We start from the raw sequence: 12,948 nt of genomic DNA, 5'->3' as shown, positions 1-12,948 counted from the left end.
TCGGTGGGGCACCCTCCTGGCCATTTGTTGCAACGGACTTCCGGATGTGTCCCGTTGCGAAATTTTGAGCCACGACATCGAACACAGCAACCGCCACAGAATAATTGCGTGCCGCCGCTCGAGGTGCAGGGATGCTCGCGGCACAATTGCTTGACTTCGACTGCAGCAGCTGCTGGTCATAGGATGCACTGCATTCACCTTATCTCGAACCGCAACCCGCCAATAAACGATCATGCGCGGGTTAGGGAGTGTTTGCCTGCGATGTCGGGTCAGGCTGCTCATCGCATCCCAAGCTCGAGCGCGCCGCGGAATATCGAGTCACTGCGGCACTGCGGTTGCTGAAAATGATCAGCGTGACGGTCAGGTGCAGGACGAAGGCCAGGTTAGTCCCGCGACGCCTATGCCTCGGGGCCCTTCGGGCGATGCGCAACCCACTGCGCCGACACAGCCCCCTCGACACGTCCCGTCGTCTCGCCAGTCCTCGTCTCTTGCCATGTTCCAGAGCATCGTGAAGAGCCAGGCCGAGGCGCCTTCCATGTCTGGGGTCCAGGGACCCGGGACGGTCGGCATCGAGCTGGTGACAGATGTGGCGAAGATACAAATAATGCTGGAGCGGGAAGGCGCCTCGATCGCCGCGGCATACTCGTATTTCGAAGAGACCGTATATCCTCAGATCGTCAAGCCCGGCACCGTTGTTCCCCAGATTGTAAAGAACCAGATTGCCGGGGTCCTCCTGAACCCGCTGGCTCTCCAGAAGCCGCAGGATTTCGACCTGGACCGTCTTCCAAGCGTTTCCCGTATCACGGAGATCATGATCGCGCTTGATGTCCTCAAGCCTTCCGCCTGGGCTACGCTGGTGATCGAGTTGGTCCAGCACATCTACCGGCAGAAGACGGACCCCGACGCCTACAGCTCAGTGAAAGATTACGAGAACGCCATGGCGCGACGAGATGCTCTGTTGCGCGATCTGCTGGGGTCCTGGAGGGTCTTCTGCGAGCAAAGAGCACCCGCCCAAGGCGGTTTCTCACCCAAGCCCCGAGGGTCGGACCACCTCAAAGCTAAGGCCTTCCGTGGAGATGGAAAGCCGCAGCAGCGGCCTCACCTACAAGAGGCATTCGGAGCCATGTTCCCCCAATACATGCTCCCGACTCTGACCCGGCCAACTTTCGCAGCCTTTGCAACCTATAAGCTGTTGACGGATCCCGTGAATCGCTCCCGGTCCGTGAAGGGAGAGGCTGCGCCGTTCCTCCAGATGATGAAGGGTCTCATTTTCCAAGCGCGGCCACCGCGTCGCAACGACTTCGGGGCGATATTCGACACTTTCCCGGATCTCCCACGGTTCATGTGGCCGACAAGGCAGGGAAACAATGACGGCAACGCCTTTATGGATTCCGCTTCGGTCTTTGGAGATGAATCGGAACAGCTGACGGTAACTGTCCATCGGCAGCTGGGGGACGCGATCAAGGGCAGGAATCTGGGACTGGTGAACAAGGCATGGCAGGAGTTCTGGGGGAAGGCGCCCGTGCCCGATGCTGGGCGCATCGCGGAGCTTGCCAAGCACCCGGATATGTTCGACTACTTTATCCTAGCCTACACCATGATGCGGCGGTTCCGCGAGGCCACCGGAGTGTGGAACAGCATGGAGCGTATCGGCATCAAAGCGACCATCAAGACATGGAACTCGATGCTGCAAGGCTGCGTCAAGGCCAACAACGCCCCCGGCATCAAGACGGTCTGGGACAAGCTGATAAGATCGGGCGCCAAGCTGGACATTGCTATCTGGACGGCACGCATACATGGACTCTTTGTCTGCGGCGAACCACAGGCCGGCCTCCGCGCGCTCGACGAGATGGCCAAGATCTGGGCAGCGCGTCATGACCCCCAATACGCCGCCATGGCGGTGCAACCCACGGTCGAGCCCGTCAATGCGGCGCTCGCCGGGCTCCTCCGCCTCAAACGCGACGGCGACGCCACCAAGGTGCTGTCCTGGGCCGCCAAGCACGGCATCGACCCGGACATCTACACGTTCAACACCCTCCTCCGCCCGCTCGTCCGCCGCGGCGACATGAAGGGCATCGACGAGATCTTCGACACGATGCGCAGCATCAACATCCGCGCCGACGTGGCCACCTTCACCGTCCTGCTGGAAGGCACCCTCAACCACATCGGCGACCTCGCGCCCGAGCAGCAGGTCGCGCTGGTCGAGCGCGTTCTCTCAGCCATGAGATCGGCGGGCATTGAGATCAACATGCAGACGTACGCCAAGATCCTCCACCTCCTCCTGCGCGAGGGCGACCGCGCGGGCGAGCCGGTCAAGGCGGTCCTCGGCCACATCTGGCGGCGCGGACTCGAGCTGTCGTCGCACATCTACACGATGCTGGCGGAGCACTACTTCTCGCTCGACCCGCCCGACGCGGCGGCGGTGACGGCGCTGATCGAGAACCGGCGCCTGCACGAGAACCGGGGCATCGACCGCGTCTTCTGGGAGCGCGTCATCAAGGGCTACGCGCAGGCCGGGGAGCTGCAGCGCGCGCTGAGGATCTTCGACCGCGTCTTTGTCAGCGGTACCACCATCACGCTGGCAACGCTACACGAGCTGCTGAAGCCCTTGGTGGCGGTGGGCGACGTGGCCGCCGCGGAACGGCTGGTCGAGGCGGCGAGGAAAATCGGAAGGGCGGACGGGGATGCCACGGGTGTTACGGGTATTGGGGGGGCTGAGGGCCGGCGGTTCTGGCGCCATCGGTTCTGGCACCTGGCGTACGAGGCAGGCCTGATGGGTGAGCAGCTGGCGGAGAGGTTTCGCGAGGCGAACGCGGGCCCGCTGTGATGGGGGGCAAAGAGGGCGTAAAAGTCCAGAAAAAGAACATGTTGAAACTTGATGGGGTTTGCGTCGGTCCGCGGCCATCGATATATTTTTACCTTGCCAGTCCGGTTTTCAGATCCCTGAAGATGGAAGCCGTCGTCGCGAAGTGTGGTTGTTGTATCAACAACTTAATAGATGCGAAGCGGATCATTTTGTCGATTAAGCTTCATCTACTAACGTTTTACCTTTTACCTGACCAAGGGCCTCGTCCCCCTGCAGGGTCGAGGTACTCATCCGACTCATTAGCCCATTCCATCATCTACTGTGGTAGCCCTGAGGGGTGCTCTTCCTTCACTGTATGTATAAGGTATCCCAGCAACGAACAATGGGATAGAATAATAAACCCAGAAACAAAAAGGGAAAAAGACCCCAAGGTATCTAATAAACCCATCCGATCCCGCTCGCTAAATATATGCCAAGTAAAGCAATCCACGCCGACCCATCCCAATCCAAGCTAGTACTCTATTTTGTATCCTGTAATATCCCGCTCCCAGCACGCCTTTTGAGAGCCAAACCACCATAGACAGAGAAAAGAGAGAGTATGAAAGAAATTAGGCACATTCCCCTTTGATGAAATCCGCCATCCACCCAAGCTCACTAACCAAATCCCCCAGCCCGGCGTCCGGTATCTCACATCCGGTAAGCAGCGACGTGGCATTGCCCTCGTCGGCCGCCACCGCGCTCAGCGCAGCCGGCTGGCCTCCAACCCCAGGGGTGCTCAGCTTCCCTTCCGTGCCCGCCGTCCGGGGCAGGCTGTACGTCGACAGCGTGGCGGCGAGGTTCCGTGCGAACGGGTTCTTGGCCATCATCATCGGTCGGTCGAGTGCGGATGAGGCGGTCCCTGGGATAGGGAGGGCATCGTCCTCCTCGTCGATGTCGACTCCGGAGAACGGCTCGTCGTCGTCCTCGTCTTCGGAGAGGTCGAATCCCGGCAGAGAGGCGGAGTCGGGGGATTGCGGGGAGGCTTGGGAGCGGAGGGCAGAGATGGGGAAGTCTGACTGGGAGTTGCGAGTGGATGTCGGGATCTTGAGAGTCGGCGCCCGTGGTGGTGGGCGAGTCGGGGCTGCGGGGATGAACAGGGGTGAGCTCTTGCGAGCCGCAGAGTCGGTGGCGGACGGCACTGCTGTCGCGGGGGAAAGGGCGCGCTGGGGCGGGGGAGACAGGCCAGTGAACTGTCCCGTTTCCGAGACGGCCGATGTGGCGAAGTTGTCGTCGTCCTCATTCTCCTCGACAATGTCCTCCGGGATGTCAAGTGCCGGCCTGTTCTCTTCGTCGGTTTCGTGGTCGAGCGGAGCGTCGTCGACCAAGAACTTCCGAAGCGACTCAGGGGAGATGTCCCTTGAGCGGCTGCCTTCAGACCTGAGGTTCCGCTCATCTTCTGCCCGCAGAGTCTGGCTCGGCGCCTCTTTCAGCGATGAGCAGCTCGACTTGCGGCTGAAGAGCTTCCGCGGCGAGAACATCCAGCGGGAGCCCGGAGACGGCGACCTGGACGGACGCTTCGGTTGCTGCATGCGTAGCGGCGCTGTTCCGACGCGGCGGGCCGGTTCGGGAGGGCTCGGCGCCGGCCTCGGAGAGACAAACTTGCTTGCCGGATCCATCGTCTTGAAGTCCTCTTCGCGGAGCGACGTCAATGAAGCACTCCGCTTCCTGCCCGATTGCTCGACCGGAATCCAGAGCGCGTTGACCGTCTGGCCGGGAAGGTACGGGCAAGTGGTGGTCGTCGGCTGAAAAGGATCGTGGGTCTCTGAGGCGCCATCCAGTTCGTACTGCATGTCTCAGTCAGTGACATGGCGCGCACCTGCAAGCGAGATGCACTGACATAGTAGTAATAGGCGTGGCCCATCTTGAGGCCCCCGTTGCGCTTTGGAACGCTACCCGCATCCCCCTCGCATGTGATCTCTTTGAAGTTGTAACAACCCTTCCATGCGCCACGGTCTCGCCGACTATCTCTTTCCATTGAGTAGGCCCTTGTGAAGTTGTCCCAGGACCCAATGAGATGGACAGCTTTGACCGAAGGATCGGTTTGTCTATACCCTTGTGTTAGAGACAGTTTGGATGTGAGACATGCATGGGAATGATCGAGCGGTACACGATGAGACAGGGAGCGACCGTACCACGACGATTCGAGTGAGACCCTTTTGACAGCTCGAATATGAAACAGCCGGCCTCAGACAAAGGGCCTGGCGGGTCGAGAGCAAGAAGACGTGGAAGCTCTATGTTCAAGAAATAGAGAGCGATGGGGTATGTCCGAAAGAGAGTGGTTATATATGACACCCAGAGCCACAAGCGCAGGACCAGACTGAGAAAAGGAATGACAAGCGGAACGTCCGCGCAAATATACAACGAGAGACACTGAGTGTGTTCAAGCAGAACAGAACTCACAGCATAAAGGTAAAGAGCGTTGTTGTTGGATCCATGCCGCTGGGACGAGTGGTGACTGGCTGCGTGTTTGGCGGACCGAGCCTGCGTACGGCGAAGCCGATGGTCTTATAAGCGGAATAATCTACGACGGGCTGTCCCGTGCGCGAGCGTCTATGGTGGCCGGGCGGAAGGGCCTGGATAAACGCGCGGAGGCGCTGCAGAGACGAACGTGGCAGAGGATCTCTCCGGAGGAGGGAATGCGTTGCCTGACCAATGACAGCGCCGACAAGATCCCGGAAGCGCCGTGAGGTGGGCAGAACGACGCCTTCCCGGGCGGGTTGAGTGGATGGCGCTTAGCCACGCAAGCGGCAGACAGGCCAGGGTCGCTGTTTCGAGTTGCTCGTCAGCCAGCCTGTGCTCGACGGATGCAGAAAATAGTCTTGCGTCGTCCCGACTGTGCCGCAGTTGTTGGGTCGACTGATGAGACGTGGCGGCGCCGCAACACAGCAGCTGAACGCGGTGCTGGAGCGCCTTTTAATAATAATGATAAAGAAACTTGGAAGCGGCCCGTGGAGCAACATGGTGGAAACGGAGGAGTTGCGGCCGATGGAGCGTCATGGCGAGCATTATTTCCCTCGCCCGAGACCATCGTCCCCCAACAGGGGCCGCATCGGCGAAACCAAGGCTGCCAAGGCGACCCCAGGCTGGGATGATGGACGGCACGCTTTGGCCCTTCAATCGCGATCGAATGGCGTGCCAGAATCCGAGCGGCTGACAAGGAGGATCGAGGCTGGGGATTGGGCCACCTTCATGCGTTGCCAATCTCGCCAGGGCCCAGTGCCCGGGGTCCCTGGCAGCCATGGCAACCATGCGGGACCAGTGGTTGAGCGGGATGCAGTCGATCAAGCGGAGCGCAAGCGGATGGTTGCATTCAGACCTGCTTCCGACGGCGGCTCAATGGTTCGTGAGTGAAGCTCTCGAGGTGCTCGAGTCGGACAGCCACCGACGTGTGAGACGACGGATTTGTTAATTGGCGATGCACAAGATGGGATGACAATTCGGAAACTCTGTTCCGTGCGACTTTCGCACCAGACATGACCGGTACGTTATACCATACCGGCTTGTGTTGCAAATGAGCAGGAGCCGCTTGCGAAGTCTCATCAGACGGCAAATGCCGTGTTAAGGTGTCAAGGGTTGCAGTCCAGCTGCGGAGATAGCGCCACTTTTTTTTCCGTGTGCATCGATGTGAGCTGCAAAAAGGAAATGAAGCCCGACCGAAGCGCAGCTGGCATTCCAGAAGGGACGTCCGAATGCAGCTGAGGTGGCCATGTCTCGGGAACCTTCAGCTGTCGAGTCGAGTCTTTGATCGCGCCATCTTTCGACCGGTTCGCCGGCAATCAATTTGACGCGCTGAGGGGATTGGCGCGACGTCGCACTGGTCAGAGGGTGGAGCGGTTTCAAACATGAGATCGAGTGCTCCATTTGTCAGGGGCACAATGCGGGATCCAAAAGATGAGATGGGCAGGCAGCCAAGACCCGATTGTCAGATGGATATTACTACGGGCTTGGTGCGAAACACCAAACTGCACCTAACTATCGGGTAGAGCCGGGCAGAAGGATTGCTTTAAGTTTTAATACCCACTACACTATGCGCTCGATCTGACTGATGAGTCCGCACAACTGCCACAACTGACGCTTGTCCAAACCCTGATGAGGCAGTGGACTTGGAAAGAAGGCGGCACGGTTCGAGTTTAGGCAACACTGAGAACCTCGCATATCAAGACCGAATAGGAAGAGGTAAGTAAGGTAATCAAATATCTTTCGCTCGCTACGGTCCGTCATCCATGCCAGTATGGTTATCTATGTCAGGATAGCCATAGGAGAGACGGCCCTTCAACTCGTGCCGATTCACTTATGACTACTACGTGGTAAGTATCAAAAGTAAACCGGGAAGCATACCTGATTATTCAGTCCATCAGAGCACCTAACGATAAATACCTATACAGAGAAAATGTTGAACTTGCTGAGATCCTGTTAGCACAGATGGCGGTGATCCGAGTCAGCAAGGCGATGCGAGGAATGGTATAGAGGATGCCGAAACTAAACAAGGGAGATATAAACCTACCATCAAGCATGCGTCGCAAAACCCATCGCTCTCCGTTGCGGTTTTCGCTTGGTTGTTCGTGCCGTCCTTCCAAACCTCTTTTACTTCCTGGTCCTCGCTTGCCTCAATCGCCTCGCCTGTAGGAGTGAGAAGATCGGTAACGTCCTTGTTTGCCTTATGGTACCGTGCTAGCTTGAGGGCGGTCCACTTCGTGGGCTCCCGGCCCAACTCGGAGCACTTGCCCACCGCCTTCTGCCTAGATGCGTGCTTGGAGTTTTCGTGCTGCAGCAGCGTCTTGACAGCTAGCGTTTCTGAGGTCTCTTTGCTGCACCACGTGGTGCACTTTCGGACTGCCCACATCAAGGGTGTCCAGCCGTCATGGTTGGTTTGCTCTAGCTGCTCTGGATGTCTGTCTAGGACATACTGAACAATGCTTTTCTGGCCGCTGGCCACAGCGCAGTGGAGTGCTGTTCTTCCCATGGCGTCTGTCGTAGTAAGATCAGCTCTATATCCCTCCGCAAAGCAGCCTTACATGCTCCTCGCTGTTGTACAAGGCGAAGTGGATGGGCTGACGGATCATCCTGTCCGTCGTATGTATTGCCTATGTTACGCCTCTGTCAAGAAGAAGCTTCACCGTCTCGATTTTGCCTTGTATACAAGCGATAGAGAGGCTACCGCCCCACCAGTTGCTGGGCCTATTGAGATCAACGCCTCGGTCGTTGAACGGGGAGAGGTGCAGAAGAGCCTGTTAAACGACGAGGAGCTTAAGGATTACATAGTACTAGCGGTCTCCGAATCATATGCCAGGCTAATCGAAGGCTCGGTAGTGACGGTCCTAATAATTCATCACAATTAGACGAGGCTAATACCAACGACAAGGCGAGAGGCGACTTAGCCAATTCGGAGCATGCTATAGGTATAAAGTAATATACCTAGAGATTAAGCAAATTTCAGTGCCGGCGGCAGATCTTAGCGCAATACGTATCCTGCCACCAGACCGGGTAGTGTTAATGGTATCGTTCTATATAGAGGGTAGTAGCGACGAAGCACTAGAAGATGCAATAAAGGAGATTAACCGACTAATTAGTAGGTTTCGAAATGGAACAAGGATAAGAACGGATATCGGATTATTTATTACGGGCGACTTCAACCGCCGCGGCTAGCTCTAGAGAGGAGATAATACCTTACCACTAAGACAGGGCGAAGGAGATCGCATTATCAACCTCATAGACAAACACTCCCTTTACAACCTCTCCCTAAGAGGTATAAAGATATGGCAATCAAGCGATACAGAAAGTATAATCGATCTAGTACTAGCACCTACAGGATTAATAGATTAGCTGCTTACCTAGATATACAATTCACCCCTATAACCATAGCTTAGAACATAGAGCGATCGAGATAGCTTTCAACATCACAACGGAGGACCGTCCTAATAAGACAAGGCTCCTTTTTAAAGATACGCCCAGGCGGAAATTAAGACTAGAATAGCAGTAAACCTCGAACATATCCCCTAAGACAACAACGTCCAGTAGTAGACGAACGGCACCGGAGCTCAACAGCAAGCCAAGATGGCAGCTAAGGAGTACCATAACGCCATCCGCAGATAGAAGAGTTCGTACAAGAACGACTTCTTAGCCAGTAACGCTAACATCCAGTAAGCGATAAAGTACCTGTAAACCCGCAGCGATATAATAGGCGATAAGATGCCCCCGCTTATCCGACCCGACGTTCCGTCATAGAAGGTAAAGCAGAACAAACGTAGGAGCTGCTCAACGCCTTCTTCCCAACTTTACCAACGAGAATCAAGGACAAGGGCTAACAACACTAACGGGGACTATAATATATGCTAGACCTAATAATGGAAGCGGTAGAATAAAAGGTCCTGCCTGCTAAGCCATAGAAGGTGCCCGGCGAAGACGGGCTACCGGCAGTAGTATAGAGATAGCTCAGGCTAGTGGTCAAAGATAGGGCGCTCTATTTATTCCGGACGTCGCTTCGAGACGGTGACATCGCCAACTAGTGGATGAGTACTAAGATCATTCTCTTGAAGAAGCCAGTGAAGAGCGACTATACTCTGGCCAAGTCTTGGAGACCCATCTCGCTGCTCTCTATGCTAGGCAAGATACTGGGGGCAGTTCGTTGCGGAACGCCTATCCTATGCAGAGACCTTTGGCCTTCTGCCTACGAACCACTTTGGAGCTAGGAAAAGACACTCCACTGAGCAGGCTCTCCTACTACTCCAAGAACAAATCTATAAAGCATGGAGAGCCAGGGAAAGTGCTCATAACTGGTATAATCCCGCGGCGTGTTTGCCTATTAAAAAGGACCCTTATACGTTAACGTTACTGTGCAAGTTAACCGGCTAGGGACTCAGGGGTTGGTTACTTGATGACGAAGCTACAGATGGCACTCCATTTTAGAATCTCGCTAACCAAAGAATTACTGGAATCATGAATCTATCGGGGTTGCGGAAGTGCTAAAATACTGTTACTTGATGACGGGGTGCCCAAGGATGAGGTAGACTGCGAGTGTGGGCTTGTTATATGTGTGAGGCCTTAAAAGGCCGTACTTGACTCAGAGGGTGTTCATGACCGGGCCTGATTATTCCAGGTTGTGCGACAGCCTGACAATATGATGCATAAATAGTCATCTCTGCTAGACACCGGGTGCTAGTTGCTAACAATCTCGGGGAAATCATTGAGGTGGTTGTGTTCCGGACCTCCGGCAGTTTTGAATTAGGAAGGAATCACTATGCAATCAGTATCCATGTTTGGCAAGAGACAACAGGTAAGTACCTAAGGTACCTAGGTAGGTACTAGTGAAGTTGCTTTTTCTTTTGTTCCGGAGGGGATTGCGTTCAAGTGGTTCAACAGCTTGGGTACCTCACTCAAATAAGGCATGTACGTAGCCAGATTCACCCATCCACTCACAGAGCTCTCTTAGTTCTACCTCAGCCACCCACTCCCGGGAACCTCTATGAAAACCAACTTCTTTGACTCTTCTTTTTAGGCTTGGCATCCCAATATATCAAGGACTGCGAGACCGGTACCCAATTACATACGGTAAGCTTGCAGCGGACCTTTACATTGCTAAAGCCGCTGCCAGTCCGGGGGCGGCTGCCACCCAAATATGGCCATTCTCGGCTCGACCGGCGACGCTGTTTGGTGCCGAGCGTGTGGGCGTCGATGTGGGCGTCGAGCCTGATGGTGTCGCGCCCTGGCCAGGTGTGGCGGTGGGACCGCTCTTTGATGCAGAAGTGGGATTCGCTTCGGCGTAGCATTCCCCGTCGATGAGGGTATGGTTTAACCAAATGGCGCCTCCAAAAACGCACAGTTGGACGCCTCGCACCAGAGAATCGGGCAGTCCTGCGCAACCCGGACGGCACTTGCGTTGTTTACCGACCACCAGGAGGACGCATTGCTGGCATACCACGAATAGGCCGGGAGGAGCGAGGCCGGTAGCGCTGTGGTGACGCCGCACCAACGGGTCTTGTCCGGGAGGGGCAGGGATAGGGGTAGGCCCCGGACGTCTTGCATGTCTCAATCAGCTCGGAGCCGTACGAGATCATGGATATGTCAAGACTGCCGCTCGGTTTCGGGCCATTGAAGTACCGCTCTTTCACGCTCTCTGTCACGCACGTCCACTGGTCTGTGGTGGTGACATTCGGACGCGCTGTGGGTACGACAATGGGGTGGAGCTCAGCTTGGCCGGCCGAGGTGAGGATGGCGGCGGCGGCGGCGGGCGTCGTGAAAACGACAAGCACGCTGGTGGCGACAATGGCTTTTATCATGTTGGTAATGCAGCCGGGGAGTGGGTGTGGGTGGTTGTTGTCGAGGAAACACAAATCAAGAATTCGTGATGTGCAGAGAGCATCAAGTGAGCGAGGAACGCAGCACGGGATATTGAGAGTTCTTTGAGTGGTTCGGGGACGGCTGAGGTTGACTATCATCTCGGCTGACAAGACTGAAGACTCGAGCCACTCGACCTCTTTCTTGTCTTCCAATTCGAGAGGTCCAATCCACAAGCAGCTACGTTACCATTCATTATTATCCACTTTCGTATCGATAGAGCAGGCCAGGAAGCCATGCCGAGTACAACATAAACTACGTACAGAATAGGTGCAACCGACAGACCCCCATAAATAAACCAACTGCGGACCAACCGGCTCGTCACCGAGGTCTTGCCAATATGTGATTAGCTTCGCCCCCTGTCCCATACCTCTCCAAGGTCACAACGAAATGGGGTAGCGCTCTCTAGCCATCGCCCCGACTGCTTTCAGACACTCTTCTTTTTGATAACGATCCAGGTCGGGCCAGCTATGTTCACGATAGATGGCCTGGAGCGTGGGCTATGCTTCTTGCGGACTTGAAATCTCCACGTCGAGTACTCTAGATGGGCTAATGGGAATGACATCCAGCTGCCGGAACTGGTCCTTGAGAAGCTCGAAGAAGTCGGCAATGGCAAATGCGGGGTAGTTTCGCCAGTCTGCCTCATCTTCGGCGGCATAATCGTACGCATCGTCTTCGATCCGTTCCCGGGTCGGGTGGTGCCAGATCCTGCCAGGGCACTCAAGCCAGTAAATGACTCCAAGTTGCGTGTCGAGCATGAACAGGTCCTCCAAATCCTCGCTCGAAGTGAGACCGACAACGTGTGAGGGAATCACATCGCGGTGGCCGCCCTCGGTCATGAATTTCATCGTGTCGAATTCCTCCTCGGAGTCTTGCGACTCTTGTCCCGTGAGGTCGAGGGAGCGTATCGGGTCAAGCCAGCAGTAAAACTGAACGCCGCAGGGACCTGCATCAGGGCCGGAAATGGCGTAGTTAGGGCGGATGTACGGGAGATGGCGCAGCAGCAAGGTGACTTCGTCGGTCTTGCCCAAGCCCTTGAGCCGCTGCGGCATGATCTCGGGCCAGCCCCCTTCCGGTGGTCTGAGAATGTCGGCTTCGTTGAGGTACATCTTGGCCAGGAAATCAAAGTACCCCGTGACGGCAGCGACAGTCGCCTCGCGCGAGTACCTGATTTCGCTAAGCACGGGCATTTTGGGTTCGGGCTTGAAAGAATGCCCGCGCGATGCACAGGAATGGTCTGGACGAAGGTGAAAAGTGACCAGAAAATAGGACTTGGATAGCAATCGCCAGCAGGGAGGTCAACGAGAGGGAACCGACATGATTACTCGGCTTGGCGCCCAGCACGTCTGCACGAGTCGTTAATAAACCCGGCGGGTGCGACAGCGAGTTCTATATTACAGATTAAGTACAGAACTTGCTGTTGTAGCCACCGAATTTGGCTGGGTAGCGCCGCTATTTTCGGGTGTCTTGACAGTCAATGCCATCATAACGCAAGCAAAGTGACAAGACACGAATGGCGTCGTCTAGCTGGGACTCGAAAGAGTTCAAAATGCTGAACGGCAACAACGACAAAGAAACGCGGCCTGGCATGCTTTGATGGGCTCGAGCGCACGCGCTATCTAGGACTTCGGGACTGTCGATAGAGTCTACGTTTAATAGTTTTCGTGGCATCCATGTTAGGGAACCGGGTGTAAGTGCCGGTGGCCGTTCACCAACCTTGTGCTGTGGTTAAGGCAGTCTGAACTTCTAGACCCGATATGGCACTGTCG

General features: G+C 55.8%; 3 protein-coding genes across 3 annotated transcripts; 1 reads left to right on the top strand and 2 right to left on the bottom strand.

The window, feature by feature from the left end:
- Positions 1 to 68: 68 nt before the first annotated feature.
- On the top strand, positions 69 to 3,121 carry B0T15DRAFT_287843 (uncharacterized protein). The gene has a single exon (XM_062863666.1). It carries the CDS (start codon positions 233 to 235, stop codon positions 2,825 to 2,827), a length of 2,595 nt encoding a protein of 864 aa, XP_062717746.1. The 5' UTR covers positions 69 to 232; the 3' UTR covers positions 2,828 to 3,121.
- On the bottom strand, positions 3,121 to 5,305 carry B0T15DRAFT_287807 (uncharacterized protein). The gene is made up of 3 exons (XM_062863665.1): positions 4,978 to 5,305; positions 4,683 to 4,890; positions 3,121 to 4,629 (listed from the first exon to the last, which is right to left on the bottom strand). The coding sequence occupies exons 2-3, from the start codon at positions 4,818 to 4,820 to the stop codon at positions 3,415 to 3,417; spliced, it is 1,353 nt and encodes a 450-aa protein (XP_062717745.1). The 5' UTR covers positions 4,821 to 4,890; positions 4,978 to 5,305; the 3' UTR covers positions 3,121 to 3,414.
- A 6,254-nt stretch (positions 5,306 to 11,559) lies between these two features.
- Positions 11,560 to 12,483, bottom strand: B0T15DRAFT_569336 (uncharacterized protein; the record flags this gene model as incomplete). The annotated part of the gene is made up of 2 exons (XM_062870807.1): positions 11,710 to 12,483; positions 11,560 to 11,679 (listed from the first exon to the last, which is right to left on the bottom strand). The coding sequence occupies exons 1-2, from the start codon at positions 12,367 to 12,369 to the stop codon at positions 11,560 to 11,562; spliced, it is 780 nt and encodes a 259-aa protein (XP_062717744.1). The 5' UTR covers positions 12,370 to 12,483.
- Between the last annotated feature and the right edge of the window lie 465 nt (positions 12,484 to 12,948).

Source organism: Chaetomium strumarium, assembly GCF_033439665.1.
Source record: "Chaetomium strumarium strain CBS 333.67 chromosome Unknown B0T15scaffold_7, whole genome shotgun sequence".
Lineage (NCBI taxonomy): Eukaryota > Fungi > Ascomycota > Sordariomycetes > Sordariales > Chaetomiaceae > Chaetomium > Chaetomium strumarium.
Note: the sequence above shows the minus strand (reverse complement) of the source record. Positions and strands in the feature narration are given on the sequence as shown.